General features: G+C 32.3%; 2 protein-coding genes across 5 annotated transcripts in view; both read right to left on the bottom strand.

The window, feature by feature from the left end:
- The window catches only part of sbb (scribbler), a 264,527-nt gene that overhangs the window by 137,510 nt on the left and 107,317 nt on the right, over nucleotides 1-19,700 (bottom strand). The window lies entirely within an intron of this gene.
- LOC148230575 (uncharacterized) lies at nucleotides 9,733-12,919 on the bottom strand. Its single transcript, XM_088195526.1, has 2 exons — nucleotides 12,744-12,919; nucleotides 9,733-10,302 (listed from the first exon to the last, which is right to left on the bottom strand). Exons 1-2 carry the CDS (start codon nucleotides 12,886-12,888, stop codon nucleotides 9,788-9,790), a joined length of 660 nt encoding a protein of 219 aa, XP_088051652.1. The 5' UTR covers nucleotides 12,889-12,919; the 3' UTR covers nucleotides 9,733-9,787.

Raw genomic sequence — 19,700 nt, forward strand, 5'->3', positions numbered from 1 at the left:
TAATTAAACGTATCAACATATAAGTAAGATATAAGTACAGCTAAGTCAATTTGCTTTTAAACTGCTGTTAAAGATCGGAGATGGATAAACTTACTTTATGGTGATTGGCATTTCGATCGTAAAAATCAAATTAAAATGTTATTATCTTCATAAATTATTTGGTATACTAACAAAATTTAATTTATTTTTAAATGTATGTGCAGGACTTTCTTTTCGGTTCATTAACTTACTAACAATATATATGCATTTTTATAATTACATATACAATATCATATATCTATATCTGCAGATATTTGGTTAAGGAGTCTATCGTCAAAACGAATTGTATGCTTTATTTCAAAAAGATGGGTTAAAACGGTGTGCAGAGATTTCAAGGCATAAGAGTATTCAATTGATATTGCGACAGATAAAATTCATATGACAAATTCTTGTTTTGCAAATTTATTTTCTTATTTTTATGTTATTTATAGCATGACAATAGCCCTAAAAACTAATAGATGACAAACAAAATAAAAAGAAAAACACTTTGTAATTGATGAAATTTCAGATATTACTCATATTTCCGAGTAAATATTGTGCTACTGTGGACTTTGATTTTGTATTGATTTTTTTCTTTGAAATCAATTCTGTTCCTCAATAATCGTTCTTAAAACACCTGTATTGGTAACTATATTTTCAATGAAGAGTTAATGAATATTGATTTTATAACTGCCAAGTTAACACCGTTGCAAGGTCGTGTCGCGTCACAGTATAAAAGCTCTAAAAAAAGCTTCAACAATCACTATTGCATAATCGTATCACGAAACGACAATAATCGTTGTGTTCGAAAAATTTTCACGCACGACTCGCCACAATTCAGATGGCCGACATCGATATAATCGATTTGTCACTTTTTTTCCGTGTCGTGAGCCATGTGCGTGAAGTCGAATGTGAAAAATCACGGGCGATTTAGCCAACGGCCGTAAATCACGGGCGGATTTCCAAAAGCGTAAATATGCTTCAATGAATACAAATGTAGATTTATCTGCGATTCTACACTGTAAAAACACATACTGTAAAAAACAATCTAGCGGTGGATTTGTATGCGTGCGGTTTATGAAAATTATTGCTTCCGACTGTTGTTCGCACGAAAGTTTTCCATTTTTTTTTTGTAACAGACGAAAGAGATTTGTGGTCTCTTTTAACCTAGTTAAAAAAAAAACAAAGTAAAAAGAGCAATATATTATGGGTGAATGCAGGAAATATTATTTCGGCGTTGACAATGTCTTGTTTGTTTTATATTTATTCGAAAACAATTGTTTTATTTAGCAATTCACATAAATTCTGTAGTGATAAATCAGAATATTATATATAAATGTTAGTGTATTGCGGTTATATAGTATTAAAATAGTATATATTTTAAATAATTTATTACAAACATAGATATAGTAATAGATACGAACTAATGGCGCAATATTACTCACATCAGTAAATGCAGAAAAAGTGGATGTTCCGTTCTAAAGATAATCTTGCTTAAAAAACATACAAACGCACAATTTGTATTATATATAAATTTAGTGGCAACGAAATTACACAACTGCAACAAATATTCCACGTATGAGCTATAAAATCGATACAATTACTATATTGTGGCGGCCGACATGTGTAACACTGGCAAAAAAATAATAGAATTTCAATGTATCAGCAAGCTGGCAAGATAAAGAATGTTTTATTAATATAAATATAATAGAATATCAAGTTTATAAATCTTCAAATTTCATTCCTAAAATTAGCGTCATAATGAGCAATCCGAACGTCTGCGACAAAGCTGTGCCATGGAGATTATGTCCCTAGGTGTCTTTACATCCATATTCCCTGAAAGTATTATTAATATTAAGACCTAATTTTGAAAATAGTATCGAGCTTTTTAAGCAGTGGGAACGCTCGGTAACGAGCGTTCTCACTGCGACGCCAACGGCACGATTTTATTGCTTTTGACGTGGATTTTTAACTTCTGAGAAGGCATAATTGCGCTCTCATATTGGTCAAATTTCGGTTTAGATATGCTTCATGCGATGCCAGATACGGCGAAGGCAAGATTTTATTGCTTTTGACGTGGATTCTAATAAGACCATTGAATTTGATCATAAAAATGCGTCATTTAATGAAACACTATGAATCTGAATGAAATGAAAATATTCAAAAAAACAACCACTGACTGACCAACTTTTACCCCCCCCCCGAACCCCCAAAAAAAGCTGAAATGATATCCCATAACACAAGACATGCTACAATTGATGAATTCTTGAAGAAATATTTTTTATAGTTATGTATTTTGTACATTATTTTCATAATATTATTGTTTTATTTTTTCATATTCATAATTACATATTATTTTTCTGAAATCAATATTTTTTTTAATAATTCAATGAGGTTTAAAAATTCAAATTGTTTTTTAATTTTACCCTAAACATTGCATATTAGAGCTAGTCGCTTATTTGGGACAAATGTGTCCTGATTAAGCGGACTGGAATGTAATATATCGTTAATAAAATTAAAATAAATCTTATTTCCTTTAAGGTCTGACAACATTAATCTTTTTAAAGATGGTAGTGATGTCACCTACGTATAAACCTAAAAAAAAACTATATCAATCAAACATCCATGACGCTACGTGCGACCTTTACTCGGCGTTAAACGCTATCATCAATCAAGGACTTGAATGTGTGATTCGATTTTTTTGCTATTGCCACACACAATTGATCGTGCGGTCATTTTCGTGGCTGAACGTTCATTGACTACTTCCCCCCTTTTGGACATGATTGATAACAATAATTCGTTTCTATGTACATTTTTTGCAACTTGTTTCCGATTAATCTACATGGCTATAGCGTTACGCCAACACGTGTTACTCAATCGGGAGAATGTATCGTTTATTCATTTTTTTTATGAGATCCAATAAGTTGGATTAATGGTAGAATGTCCATTTATGATATTGATGGAGTCGTTATGATATTGCGCTCTTGGCAAGTAATCCACTTCACACATAAGGCTTTCTTTATTTATAATACCGGTATTTCGAAATGTTAATAAAAACAATACTGTTATCGATTTTTTAATTATATTGAAAGTAAAATAATAATAATATAATTTAAAAATAAAACATGTCAAAATATATCAAGTTCAGTTTTTACACTTGTATTTTACACAGGCAATAAATAAAATAGCATGCGAAATGTACAGTTGTCGTTTCCTTGAATCATAAGCGCATTGTATGCGATTTGAATACTGAACGTGCATGCTTTTGAAGCAGGAGGTATTTTCAGTTTTTTTATTATTTTATATTCAAAAGCAAAACATGCATGATATATTTTGTGAAAGTAATTCTCGAGAAACTCAAAGCGGGGGAAACGTAAACACGACTCAGAACAGAAGCAATTGAAAATTATTCCGTCCGTTCGCTATGCAAATTAAGTGGTAGATTTGGAGTACCTTTTGTTATGTACAAAGTACGAGTAAGATTCACTTTCGAATCGAGCACAATCATGTTCTTCTCCTGGTACGGCTAGACAGTTTAATTAATTAATTTAATTCACAACCGGTAAACACCGACTGGGTCTTTCGAGAAACGCTCATTAATCTATTACCGATACCATAGCGCGAAACCGGTAAGGAGCAAGTGTACAATTAGCGCTTATCGTGTGTGAATATCTACGCGTTCAAAATAAATCACAACGTAGCACAGAAGTAGAAGAAGAATAACAGTAATTTTAATATTTTCATAGAAAAGTTGCATAACACTTCTGCTCAAAGCGTCTGGGAACACTCGCAGTGCACAAGTTGTCTCTGTTGTTATTTATATTGTAATATAAAATGTCAGCATGGTCGATTTGGAATGATGAAACGACATGCAAATTCGTGCAGTTGTACAAATAACTCGAAACTGTCTCGGGACATGCACAAGTTTGTGTATCGGATTGTAGAGACCAGAAATGATAAGTTCGGTACAGTCTACTTTGAATTGAAGCGTTTTGAAATAGAGACAAGTTAGCACAATTTGGTGAATTAAGTGACAAGCTGGATAAAAAATAATACTAGCTATAAATCAGTTTACAATATACAAACATATTTTTCATTTACAAGGAACAATATAGCAAAAATTAGTATTGTTGCCGACTAGGTTAAAATATTTTAGAGAGTCTACGATTAGTGATGGTGGATAAAAAAAGCGTGAACCAATAAATTTTATTAAAAATGTTAATCATGGTTTTTTAAAACAAGTAATGGGAGCAAAATATAAAATGTTTCTTTATCACACTAAATTACGCTGCTTTCTATAAGAAAACATAACAGAAAATATTTTATGAGATATATGCATTTAAATAAATACTTTGTTCTATATTTTATTGTTTTTTTCTTTTATGGAACAATATTGCTAATTTAAATGGTCCTCATTAACAAATACTTTAGACAGACAAATTAAATATTATTTATATTGATTTAACAGAGAAAAAATAAATACCAGCCTGGAAAAAGTACACAGCTGCACAATATCAACTCGGAAATAATGAAATTACGTCAATAAGTGTTTTTTTTATTTATTTTGTTTGTCGGCTATTAGTCGTTATGGTTAATAAGAACTTCAGTATATTCCACTTTAAATATGAACAAATATTTAAAAACGGCCGAATTTATTCGGTATTTGAATATTTAGGTTGAAATCTCTAATTGCCACTGAAAATACCAATCTGGAAGAATAGAGTCGAGTCCAATATTCTTTCAAATTTTTCAATGTTAGAGGAAGTCCTTGACCATGATGAAGTTAAAACACAAAATTCTATTCTATTCTTTAAAAGTATTTTTAAATAGAGGTCTGAACAATTTTAAACATTACAAATTCATTTAAGTTATAAATCTTTATGAGATGACAGAGAAATCACCGTTTCATGTTCCTTTTATTCTGGTATAAACTTAATCAAAGATTCTAACCTAACCAAAAATTAACTCATTAATCTTATAAAAAAAACATACTAGTTTAACACAAAAATTTTGATTTTAAAGTTTAAATTCTGTTTCAAAAAAGCGAATGTAATAATGAAAACAAAGTCGCAAAATCTTATCAAATTGAAAAGGTTTCAAGATGAAAATTGTCGAAAAATACACCATAGTTAAATAAAAACAACATTGAAATATTATTTTATTAGCCATATTTTTTTAATTGGTTAATATTATTTCAATATGATTCTTTGTTTATTTTTTTTAATTGCATTTAAAGAACTATATTTTAAGAAGAGAGCCATTTATTTTATCCGAAAGATTTTGGGCATAAAATGAGTATCAACCTAATTTTGCTTCAAAACTGTTAAATTTTCAATAAACACAGCATCATAAAGAAATTTACAAACAATTGTTAAACCTAAAATTGTTCTATTGCGTCGTTACAATCAATGAAAGCAGTGTGAAGAGCCAAGACAAAAAAGCATGTCAAGTTCAATCTAATTTCAATTTCCTTATTGTTTTTTTCGATAATAACGGTTTCGATAATAATAATTTTTATCAATATTGATAAAAATGATAATTGACATTTGACACGTGTATCACTATGTTTATAAACTTTTGTAGTGATGTTCAGTTAAAAATTCAACAAGGAGCATTTAAATATGTATCATAGTATATCAAAAACAATATTCAAATCAATTTGAGCCTATAATTAAATTTTTAATAAAAAAAATTGTTTGGACGAAATCACTATGTATATCTCAAATTATGCAAATCACACTCGATAGATAATCTCCTACGAAGAGACTCGAATAAAAACGTCCGCAGATAAAAATCAAAGCCTTTCAGTGTTAATGAAGTCGAACCCACTCTTCTCTCCTACGCTTTCCTTTTATCAGTCGCTTCCTTTTTCGGAGACGTTTCGATTCTTCCGCTCTATTTCTAGATCTCCTCCATCAGAACGGGAACGGGGGAGAAGAAGAAGTACTTCCACTTCGGAACAATTTATTTACCGTGTCGACGCTCGTTCGTTTAATTAAACCAATTTAACTTTAAGCGTCATCTTCTTTTGGTAACTATGACTCTGCCGGCTATTGTGTATGCCCCTTTCATACCGACCTGTCATAATACTTCTCTGCGTCGCTTATCTGATGCTAAGGTGGTCTTGGTCGGTGCGTGTCCGTTGAATTAACGCTGCACACGTATAATTTACAAGGCATTTGTGTTTAAAAGCACGTTATAAATTTATTCAGTTGGTAATTCGCGTAGTATTGTCTCCTCGGGCATAAATCCGTCTGAGCATCGAAACCATTCGTATACTCACAGTGGTAAAACATTTTCTTATGGAAATAATAATACATAGTAAATGTATTCATTACACACAAATGTTGGTAACTTTTGAGCAAATATAAGCTAAACGAAGTTAATTATGCCACGGAGCGTGAAAACTTTAAACAGTTTACTAATAAGCTACCGCAGAACTCGGCAACATTAGCCACCAATGGAAACTTTACCCACATCATACACCTTTTAGAGAAAAAATATATTGTTTTACTGAAAAACACTTTCCTTAATTAATGTATAGCAAATATACACATTTTCAGATAGACACTAGATATATTTCGTATTAGTTTGTATTTCATTAATAATGAAAAATAATATCAATTAAATTTTGCAGCAGCCGATTCTTTCGATGTAATTTTCGGTGACTTTTTCGTACATTTCAAGCGGTATCTGGGCTATAACTTGATGGATGTTGGGTTTTATGTGCTCCAACGGTGTTAAATCGCATGATATTGGCGGTCAGTAGCCCCCTTTGAATTTGATCAGAAAAATCCGTCATTTATTGAAATACCACGAATCTTAATGACATCGAAATATTAAAAAAACGACCACCGACTGGCAAACTTTTGCCCCCCCCCCCCCCCCTTAAAAAATCTGAAATGACGTTCCTGATTCCAAACCAAAAAATTTCAGGTTGTCTCTCAAAAAAAATTGAAAAAAAATCTTTATCGAAAATATGTTTTTAAATGTCATTTCAGTGAAATTAAATCGGAATAATTTCTACCGATGTATGTATATTTTTACCATTGAAAATATAATTTATCTAACATGCGATGTATAAATGTTACATTGAATGTGTATTTTTCAGTGAAGTTATATTTCAAGTCCAAATACATTTTCACCATTAGATATATTGTATATAGATATGTATATACTAGCGAAAATATAATTTAACTGATGCGCTAGTGAAATTAGGGAAAATAAGCGGAAAAAGAAGTACATATCGGATATTACTTCATTGTTTTAAAAATATGAACTTCCAGAGTGCTGATCAAAGTATATTAAAAGCGAATTTTGGTCAATAGAAGGGTGCAAAAACAATTATCACTTCTCAGAAGTCAAAATTCACGTCAAAAGCAATAAAATGTGATTAAATAAATTGGACCGCAGTGGATTCAATAAGAAAAAAGTTTTTGTCCCGTAAATATTAACTTGTTTTTAACCAGTGGATATGATAGACCAAAAGTAAATTTTATTTTTTTAAATAAAATATACGCGGCTCTTGTGCTACGTAGTTTTGTCACTGACGACAAACCTGCATTATATATGTACTTACCTTCTTCATTTTTCATTTAATAAAAGTTTCGACTATCGTTCTTTGAACATCTATATAAAATGCAAAACCATCTCGGGTAAATCCATCACAGCGTCAGAGCTGCTTTTAGGGTCGATTACGGATGCATGCGCATTTCGATTACAGATTCACAACCAGAGATGCTCTCGAGAACAATGGATATTCAACATGGAATCATGGCAACCAGACCTCACACATGCACAAAGAGAATTACGATATCGCCGATGTACCCAGACCTTCTTATTGAACACACTCAGACAACTCGGCGAGAGCAAAACGAACAAGAGAGCAAAATCGCCGCCTGACTCGACCGACCCGTAGCATAGAGATATCTCGGGTCGATTTATGCTGCCTATAAAGTCAAGAGAAGAGCTCAACAAAAGAGCATTGGTTTTGCCAACATAAGTACACATCGAAAGACAGACGAGATATAGATCATATGTCCATGCAAAGTAGAAATTTAAAGAAGGATCTTCGAGTCTGGTTTAACCGGTTCTCGGATATGACGTACCAATCGGTTAGATTCCAACGACTGGAAATAAAAAGAACTGCGGTAAAACAGCGTCGGCGAACTGGCGTTTATAAGACTGAGTTACGCCTCTCGCTAACCGCTCTATCCTACGTAAGAAAGCACTGGGGCCAATTAAGAAGCCTGCCGAACGATCCGCGAAGCCTTTCGACGCTTAATTCAGTTATTATATGCTGCGATAACTCGTTCTCGACCGTTACGGAATAAATGCTGCTAATTTCCTTCAGGAATTAAAAGTTTTTAGGACGTGACTTGAAAAGTATATATCTAATTCTTTTTCCATTTTTGACAAAGTAAAATTCATTGAAACTTCATTGTTAAATCCTTTTATATATTGTAGACTTTTTTTATAACTAGCCTCCACACTTCGGGTTAAATTCGCATGAGCGAGTAAGGTAAAAGCAATTCATTTTGTGCAGCACATAGTTAAGTATGATAATTTTGCGAACCGCTGGCAAATAGTGGAGAGCTGGAACGAAAGCTAGGCGAGCGCAAGAGTGAATTAAGCTATGAAAGCATATTTGCATTTCGTTGTACAACTCCAACGGTTCCGGCAAAGCATCTTGTAAAATAAATAAATTATACGAACATGAAACCCCACAATAACGAGCACCATCAACCCCCTTTAAAAGAACAAACATAGAGTGAAGCTAGTGTGAGATAAATAATCAGAAGTACATTAGTGATGTCGCCAGTTTGCAATATATGACAATGTTGCACTTTGTTAAACACAAATAAAATAACTCGATTTGTATGTGAAATAATTTTTCTCTATTTTTGCTTTGACAATTTACTCAAAAATAAATTTTATTTACTTTACAATTTTATACAATGATATATAACAGTGCAGAATGAATTGCAGCTCTTTTTATAATATCATGGACTATGAATTTTTCATACATATAAAAAACATAGTACCTAATGAATTCATTTTATGTTGAATTTTACTATGGAATTTTTAAATGAAAACGAGAAGCTTCGATATTTCTTTACAATGAAAGCAAAATATTTTTCATTATTATAGTGATATATATAATATATTGCTGTAATTATTTGTTTACCAATATATATTTTCAATAATATTTAAACTAAATATTATGTATAAATATGTAAATAGATATAATATTGTCATTTTATTTATTTGCATATATGTAATCGCAAAAATTAAATTTCGGAAAAAAATTAAAAGTGATTGTCATTCATAAAAATTCCAATAATTCAGCCTAAAATAAGTTTAAAATGTTCAATGTAAACGTAAAAATAATCATCAATAATTTTGAAAAAATAACAAATATATGACAGCAATGATGGAAACCCAATTAGTATATATTTTACCAGAACTCATCGTTAATTTAGTGCAAAATGAATAAAAAAATATTTTTAATTATTTTGTCAAAGGAAAGGTTCGAAAACAATCAGTTAAGCTGCATTTAAAAAATATACAATTGATGTTATATAAAAATCAAGACTATATAGTAAAACTAGCACACATATAATTTTAAATATAAATCGAGTTATTATATCTGTGACAATTTTTTTGTTCAGTTATTGTTATGTTTGATATCAAATAATAAGTACGTTTGTATTATTTTTAAAAACGTATATTTAATAATAGCATTTTATAGATTAATTATTATATTTAACTAAACTTCAGCGTACACTTCATCGATCAAATTCAAGACCCTCCTCTTGAAAACCCTCATCTGCGTTTCGCTCATTTCGTTCACCTCCGGAACGAGACTCAATAGGAACATTTTTCTAGGTTCAACGTCTGGCATTGTGTAAATAGACTCTAATGTAATATCTCCGTGATTATTCAAATCCTTCTTCCGTTTCCTTGATCTATTCTCCATTATCCTATTCAGAGCTAGTTCGCTTTCGTTGTCTTCGGTGTTGGAATTCTCAGATTCGAATCTGGCTTTGACGTCTTGGGCGTTGTCGTTTTCTTCCGCGACCAGAAGCAGTTCTTCCTCTAGCGGCATCGGAATATCTTCCGATACTTCCAGCTTGTAAGTGGGCTTCACGAAAGGCAGGATGAATTTCATAACGTTGTGCAAATAGTATCCTTTCTTGAACTTCCTCGCCTGTCCCGGTTTCGGTTTGAGATTCCTCACGAACACGCACCTCAGATTCTTCCACTTCTCCTTGCAGTTGTGGACTGTTTGGGGGAATTCAATAAGAATCAATGTATTACGTGTCTGTAACTTTATAATGTGAACCTTTGTCGCGCGGAATCTCGTATTTCAAAGGGTGTGTGCGCACATTTCGATTCGATCCATTAAAATGCGTATTATTTACGCGAGAAAGGCGGTCTATTTTTACGTTTGACAGTTTCGGAGGCGAAAACAAGAAAGCGCCGAGAATGTGTAAACAGTTTACGTCGACGTTAAAATCAATATTGAAACGATACAAATCGACCGTCACGCGACTGACTGAATCGCTATTTTAGAATCTTCAAAAGCTAAATATTCTGCCATTGCTGAAGTTTGCATACAAGAGCATTCGATTGTAGTATAATTTTAAAAATCACAAGCTATGCGAATTTCCTGCCACATAATTCATGTGCATCCTGCTCGATCTTGGTTTGAAGCCAAGAGCTGTTTATTAATATTTCTGCATGAAAAGTTAAAACAATATCCATATAATTTGATGTTTGAGTTTAATTAGACCACTTTGATTTAATCGCGAAATAAACATACATTTCCAGATTTGTGGAAAGACAAATGTATACGGAAATATATTTATCAATGACGATTTGCAATGAGATAAGTATCATATATCGTTAGATATATAACCCGAAAATTAAAGATATTTATCAATCCTAGTGTATATTTACGTCTTTACAGAATAAACGGAGTTAACTGAATTAAAATATTATTTCATAAAGCCTTAAATATTAATTTTTCATTAAAACATAAAAAAGTTTTCTAATAACGAAACATATTTAAAAATAAAGTTAGCCAAAAGTCACTGCGCTCAAAAGGGGTGCAATTATTTTTTTTTAAAGTTGAGAATCACTGTTCCAAAAAAAATGATAGTACTGAGTAAATATTGGTAAAAATCAGACGCATATGTGAATCTTGAAAAAACCCTTTTAATGAACTGACTATGCGAATTTTATGCTCTAAAAAGGGTGGATCGCCAGTTGAAATTTATAAAAAAAAGTAAGCTGGAAGCTTACAAAATGTACGTTTACCTTTTTGATTGTTTATTTATTTTTGACCAGATCTAAGTATGAATATGTGTAGGTGTAAAAATAAAAGTTTTAGCGCATATTGAAATATTAAAAGTAACCTGGAACAAAACCAGATACAATTTCAATTTTAATTTATAAATGTAACGATATTTATAAGATAAAATATCTTCGTAAGTACTAAAATACTTTTTAATCGTTCTTGCCTTTAGGTTGCTTCTAAAAGTCTGATTTTAAGTTTTGGTTAAAGTCCCAACCAAAGAATTCCTTTCACAAATATTTAAATAATTACTTTAGGGCGGATTTATGAAAGAATTTTTGCAGAAATTTGGATGAGCAGCTGTAGTTTATATTTGCGTTAACGCAGTCAGTTCGAGAGCTATCCATTTCATCATTATTTATAATTGAAAATATATACTATATTTTTTTTATATTTATCAATAAATTGGAGTAATGATAAGTATATCGAACGTATATCCGTATCGTGTGCATTAGAGCCAATAGTAGAAGCCTAAACCCAAATTTGCCGTCTCTTTCTCAATTATGAAATGGATAGCTCTCAAACTGACTATGTTAACGCAAATATGGTATAGCTATATTATTTTATAAGCAATTAGCTATATAAAATAAACGGTAATCATTTTTTATTTATTTATTCAATAAGAGAAAAACACTTATTAATGGAGACTAGAGAAAAAATGCGAATAATGATTACAAACCTTATATCAAATATTGATTTGTTACATAAAAATATAAAATTTACAGTAGTAATAAATTTAATTCAATAAAAAAAATTGATAGTTTTGCTTTGTGAGCAAATAACTCGTGTTTTATTATTATTTTAATTAAAAATATACATATAATAATAAAAAATATGGATTTTTTTCAACTTACTAGGGTAGTTTGGAGAAAATTTTAAAAAGCGAAATTTTAAACTTCCTTTTTTTCTTTTTAAAAAGCAAAATTTTAAACTTCCAAATAAAATAAAAATTAAATGAAAAAATAAAAATCTATGAGAGGAATAAAAAATATCTGGATGAAATTAAACTTAATTGAAATTATATACACGAGAAAAATATTTTTTAAATTTATTAAAAAAAATATTCTCAAATTATGTTTCATATAATATATTGCCGTCGCAAAAATGATTCAACAATCAAGAAGTAGAAATCGAGTGAAAATTACTACAATATTGGAAATATTATAAATATGTTATACCACCACTAATGATCATATGTTGACGCAAATACGCGTCGCCCGTATTTACGCAGAACAAAATGGTACAAGTAAGATATTTTTTGAATCGAAACTATTTTTGCACACAAGCGATGCGCGACGGTCGCGCGTCGCATCCGACTGGAACCAACGAGACTCCGCGTGCGGCAACGCCGCATCGCCCGACCGACCGGTGTCGCCTAGCTCGCATGCGATGTTGGACCAGGCCTTCTCAGTCAGATCCTTCCTCGAGTACTCGACGAGGCTGTTGTTGTACAGGCACGGGTATTTTCTGACCGTCTGCACCAGCTTGATGTTGGCCCGTATGTCGCCCATGTCGACGTACGATCCGACGCGGATACGACGGGCGACTGGGGACTGCCGCCGTTCGTCGGTCGCGCTCGGGTATCGTCGCAGTCGCATCGCGGTGGCGGGAGGCGACGCGGGTATTATTGAGTAGCGTGACGTCACAGCGACGATCGTCGCATACGAAATAAATAGGTGGAGTATTTTTAGAAACGCACGAGACGCGTTTCTGTTCGTCATTGGACCATGATGATCATAAAGATCTATACCGAAAATCATAAATATGTACTCCCAATTATCCGTATATTAACAATTTATTTATTTTTTTAATTTCAAATATCTTTTAATATTGATTTAAAACAAATGAGTGCCTAGTGAATCTTTCAATAGTTATAGGTTGCCACAGAAATCAGTATTGTTAATAGATCATACTCGTTACATTTTTCCTACATCAAAAAATCATAAGTATAATATTGGCATAAAACTTAAATTTAAATTAATGAATATTTTTATTTATTATTTTTTCATTGTATTAAAATAGTACGTTAAGTAAGAATCGCATTAAAAATATTAAAATAACTAAATAAAGCAATAATAGTTGAAAATTTTAATAGTTTTAGAAATCTATTATAATACAGTAGACCCTTTCTTCTCCCAATAGCACGGTAAATTGGGACCGTGTTATTTGAATACCCGTTATTTTATGTGTGAGCAAGACAAAGGGAGTAAATCTCACCACACGCGCCTGATTCGTATGTACGTATTACAAAAAAAATGTATTTTCTAGTCCCCAACTACAAGCACCCAAATAGCACACTCCCAATTTACCGTGTTATTGGGGGTCTACGGTATATTAAACCGTTTCGCTTCTATGCCACGAACACCTTTTTAGATCATTCCCATTATTTATTTATGCTTATTATGAATTCTCTATTTTAAAATTAAAATTCTGTATGTACTGATTTATTTTATTGTGATGAGAGAAAATATTACAGGTCACTGCAATAATTATCATAAAAAATAACGTGTTACTTAAATTAGTTAGTACTCTACTATGCACGCTACCATGTTGATTTCCAACGATTTTCCCCCTGAAGTTTAGTGCAGTGAATTTTAAGTCAACCATATAACCACAGACAAGGGCTAAGGAGCCGCAGTAAAATATAGAGGGGACATAGAAATTATCAAGACATATAAATAAAAAAATATTATACAGGCTTAGCCAAGAGTCACATTACGATTTTTATATTATATAACTTTTTCAGAATTATATATTATTTGATATGTATTTACAATTCTAAGAATATATAATGGGAAAATAATTTACGACGCTACACCATGTAAAACTTATTGAATTTTACTTTAAATATGAGCGTTCCAGTGTTCTTAATCACAGGGAAAAATCATTTTAAACATAGAAGCTTTTCTTCAAAGCCACGAATTTTGGTATAGTGTTTCCAGGAAGTGGAGGGATCAAAGAACATATTTAATGAAGAGCCGGGGACATCTACTTGACGTCGTTCTCAAGAGCTTAGAATCAGTCGGACTCAACATACACTCAACAGACATATTTCAAAGAAAATATAATTTTCATTGGCCAGCATTTAGTTGCAAAAATACTTGTGTCAATATTCATACTGAATCCGTCCATATGAAATATATGGTGAATAGGAAAATAAATGTATACATTAACCATGAGTGAATCGCGCACATGTATAGTGCCTACACAAGAATATCCTATTACAGTTTCTCAAAGAAAAAAACTGTCGCGACGCTTCGGCTCAGCGTGCGCTAAAAGGAAAAATCGCAATACGTATCGTTCCTTTTATATCGTTTTCAGCCTCGCCGACTGCGAGTGGTGTCGATTCATCAGCTCCGAAGGCGATGTGGGGATTTTCAGGAATTTCGATCTTGCAGAAGTCGGTTTTGCGAAGGCCAGAATAAATTCCATTTCGCCGCACGGTTCCTCTTTTTGCCACCAGGAGAATCTCTCTTTTTTATGTGTAGAGAGCCAATATTATAAATATTTACTCTTCCAGTAAGAGAATAATTTATAGATTTTCGGCTTATAGTTTTGGTTTACTAAATTGGCAGGAAGATATGAAGATGTTTCTATATGATATTTACTTTTTTATCATGCGTCACTTTCATACATGCTAATATACAATAGATGCAATTATGCAAATTATCCTTGCTACTATTAATTAAACTTTAAAAACTTACGATTCAATCTAACGATCACACTACGTCGTGCAAGTTAACAAGCAGAAACATACCTGAAACGATAAAAATAAAACCATTAGTAAGGAACTCCAGACAACAATCAAACTGAGAAGAATCTACTTCTACAGAGTGGTCACGCTCTCCAGACTGAGATAAAAAAAGTTCTATGCGGCGTTTTATAAAAGTTTCACGGATCTCGGGTGCCACGAGGCGGACGAAGGAGGAGGAGGAGCGTTTCCCCACATTAGTGGCGAAAACATGTGGCACCGCGCTCTAAGTGGTTTATGGGTGATTTATGAGGTGGCATGGCTTATGTGCCACGTACATGCCACCGCAGTCGGGGATTAGATCGGCATGAAAGGGCCGCATTGAATCGACGACGGGCAGGGGGTGGTCACCCCCGGAGGCAATTGTTTCAACCCCCAATCTACCCGTGTCACGGTGAAATTATAAAAAAACAAGGGCGGTTGGCTGCTTGTGCAGTTAATCCGGTTTCGGATCAGGCAGGTAAACTCGGAACAATTTATTATATCTTTTGCACCTTTTAATTCTAGCGAATTTTTAAAATATGTTTCATAGAATTAAGGATCATATAGCCCACCAATTCGCGAGCTATGTGTATTGTCACATATGGTAGCAGAGAGCACTCGGCTATCGATAGCTATATTTAATTTAATTTAATAAATTATTATGAATCATTGGCCTATTTGCTAATGAAAGCCAGCATATTATGGCTTATAATGCTATTAATAAACAAGCATGTAAATTGATATAGCCATACACACGATAATTAAAAGCCGAGTACAAAACACCCACACTACAACTTCAACAATGAGAACTTGACAAATAGCCCAGTCGGCAAGAAACAAATGCCTCAACACAAAAAGATAGTCAAGGAACAAATAGGTTTTTCCATTATCGCACACGCACACAAACAAACACACACCACCATATGTATATATACAATGCTAGGTCCATATATGGAACGATAAAAGGCGGCTTGTGTTGCACGAACTCATTTCCAGATTGTTTTACGGTGCTGTAATTCTATGGACAATGGGTTTTGCAGTAGGAGAACCTATCTGTTGCCCTTTCGATTAAATACCTGTTGCCAATGGTTACGTTCAGGAACTTAAAAGCATGGATTAAGTAACGTTCTATATGTAGCAGTCATATCATAACTATCAGCATGCGTTCGATTTTATCTATAGTTATGGCGAAGATTTAATTACCATTCAAAATAAAATATTTGTTACAAATATAAAATTATTTCTTTAAAACGTAAATCAGCTTATAATTTTACATACAAATCTTGTTAAAATTTATCGATATTTATTTACACAATACGCCTAATCCGGAATAAAATTAATCAAAACACAACCCTACCTACGGATTAGCTGACACCTCCCGCAAAATCTCATTATAGCATTTCAATTTGTTTGAATGGGGATTACAACCTACTGCTCCATCCCCACGAACCCTATCCTACATCCAGTGATATATACCCAGCCCGAGACACCCTTCCACGTCGATAAATAACGATTATGCCACTTTGAATATTGCCATGTTCACTTTTTTTCGTACTCGCACACCGATGCTCAATAAAATCGACGTCGTTAAAACAATTTCACGGATAATGTTCTTCGGCGGCGGAACATAATGGACCATAAGAAACACGAGAGAGTACAAAAATACGGTGAGGCCAGCTGAGCGTGACAAGACCGGTTCTTTTTCGATTCTGTGTAAGTGTAGTACCGCGCCGGCGAAGCCTTGTATGGGGATCTCGTACAAAACGAATCAAAAGACGAAGAAAAAACACAAGACAGGCGGACACGAGAGACTCAATCCACTGTGGTGTAAATATTGATCAGACTAATATTTCTACCAGTGCGTGTAATGTACATTTGTGGTGCAACGGACAATGCAGTGAGTCGAGTGTGTGCTAGTATCTCATATGTACATACATAACTACTTTTTATATGGGATTGAAACGTGATTCAACGATTTGTGTAAGACCGTAGTTGAAGATGGTAATGAAATGTACATTTTCCGGTTTATTGGGTTCGAAAGTTATGTTAATGAAAGCGAAGATAAAACGCATTGAAAATAAAGTAATAATATGGCAAGCAATACTTGATTGATTTTATTATTAAAAGGATCAGTCTGAAAGAACGGAATTAGTGATTATTATCTAAATATAATTCTGATAGATTATTACAGATTATATTTTCCTAGATTTTCCTAATCTTACGGATCAAATAAAAAAAAATAGTCATGCATTGTAAATTGTACTACTTTATAATTAATAATATATATATATATATATATATATATATATATATATATATATATATATATATATATATATATATATATATATATATATATATATCAATGATACACAGACTTTGATTTCAGTCTGGTGTTTCACTAACTACTTAGTAGTTTGTTTATTGTGTTTACCAAACACATAAAGCTAAGCGCCTGTCATGTTACAACGAAAGATTAAAAAAAATGTAATATGTTTACAACATATAGGGGTTTTATATTATTTTATACAATACTACATATACAAATGTAAATTTCTAACTATTTGTGTTGTAGGAGTTTTTTCTGAAAAATGACCATTATCTTAACAAAACATTAGAAATCGGCATTGTTAAGCACCCAGAAAAATCAATTATCCAATTACCACAAAACTATTTTCTTTATAACCATTACTTGGTAGTCATTTGAAGTGCGTCAGTTGTCGTACTCAATCGAATATTCGAATAATTTATCGAATATTCGTTTATACTATCTTGAATGAAATTTGAAAAAAAACTTAGAATAAAACAACACAGGTAGTCGAATGACTAGTGCCGCTTCTTTCTCAACAAAAAAATGCTAATACGCCTTCAAAAACAATTATTAAAATGTTTATTGACGTGTCTACTATGACCGAAATTCGCAGAATTTGTTCGTTTAACGAAACAAAATGTTGGAAACGCCCACTCCTTATTATCGTTTAACGCTTAAAAACAGGTGTGCCTCGGTTTGTAATCATTGTTTCAAGACGCAAAGATTTTATTTCAATCAGTTGAATAATTCGAGTTCCAAACATTATCAGCTATTGTATATACAATAAATTCGATAAAATTATGTATTTAAATTGTTACATCATTTTTTTCTAAATGAATTAAATCGCAGCTGATCTTAATAACATTGATTTGAAAAATCTAAAATGACGCCCCTGATCAAAAAAATATATAATAATAAATTAAGCATTTTCACGCCCTCATTGATCAGTAATTCGCACAACATTGTGCTATGCATGTTTTATAAAATAAAGTAATTAATAATTCGTTAAGATAATTATTATTAACGAATATTTATTTTTGAGTCAAATAATATTTTACAGGCAATTAATAGATTTTTTCTACTAATTGATTAAATTAATTAATATTGGTAAACACCGAGAAAAATTACGAATATACATATGTATTCGAATATTTGAATAATTTATCCATTTTTTATTAAGTGAAAACTCACACTGGTGTTTGAAAATAATTTTTTGTTGATTGTGTACAACACGTTTAAAAAAAATATATCGAGAAACATCGAAAACTGATAATAAATTTGAGAATATACTGATTTATTTTACAATCGTTATAATATCATAAATGAGGTTTTTTTATAATGCCAAATATAGAACTATATACAGTAAAGGTTATGATAATATTGCCATATATATCTGGCCCTCAATATATTGAGTGTATAAATATGTATAGCCATATATGGTACTACATACAGTATCGTTTATTTTTAGTTAAAATGGAGTCAAACAATTTTTATTGACACAAACTTAAATGAGAAAATGCGCATATTAGAGGCCATCAATTACCCAGTCGAGTTCTTAAATTCTCTGAATCTATATGGATTAACACAGCATAAATTGCCTATTAGCTGCACACGTCAGGACAACATTTGAAAACTCTCTACTGACCACCCTGCTGCTAAATGAGTTCAATAGACACAACTATATTTTCAGCGATACATAATTTTGTGTGAAAATCACATCTAATTAAAATATTCACGTTACGCTGCAAATGGAACGGATATAACCAATGTTGAAGAGAAGGAGTGAATTGGTATTCAGTCCGGATATAAAACATTCACAATAACATCCGAGGAATTGCTCTTCTGGCAATATGGAAACGCGAATGAGATTACGCAAACATAGGCATCTAAAAAAGTTTAAAACGTTTTAATTAACAATTATTTAAACACACAAGCGCTAAACTTTTCGAGCACATAAATTATGTCACATAAAAGGAACACGGCTCGTAATCCCAGAATGTGTTGTTAATTCACCGAGCCGTCCGTGGAGGCGTCGCCGCCGCGGGGGCAGGTTTTGTTTGTTCCATTAAAACTGTTTATTTTATGGTTACAAAGTTTCCAGCCCACTTTGTGTCGTGATATTCTGCTCACCCCCTTCTCGCCGCTTTCGAGCTTCAAAGCTCCAAAGAGACAACTATAAACGTCTACACACATATACCTATATATGTATATACATAAGACAGTTTGACTGCTTTCGTCGATTCTTCTTTGCATACGTATATCCAGTATAAAAATGCCTC

Source organism: Plectrocnemia conspersa, unplaced genomic scaffold, assembly GCF_051122295.1.
Source record: "Plectrocnemia conspersa isolate PC_06_02 unplaced genomic scaffold, ASM5112229v1 ptg000010l, whole genome shotgun sequence".
NCBI classification, from domain to species: domain Eukaryota; kingdom Metazoa; phylum Arthropoda; class Insecta; order Trichoptera; family Polycentropodidae; genus Plectrocnemia; species Plectrocnemia conspersa.

Excerpts from the sequence above, each read along its gene's own strand:
- LOC148230575 (XM_088195526.1), bottom strand. The coding sequence starts at position 12,888 with ATGGGCGACATACGGGCCAACATCAAGCTGGTGCAGACGGTCAGAAAA. Across the intron at positions 10,303-12,743 it reads ATGCGAGCTAGGCGACACCG|TCCACAACTGCAAGGAGAAG; the intron begins GTCGGTCGGGCG and ends TCCCCCAAACAG.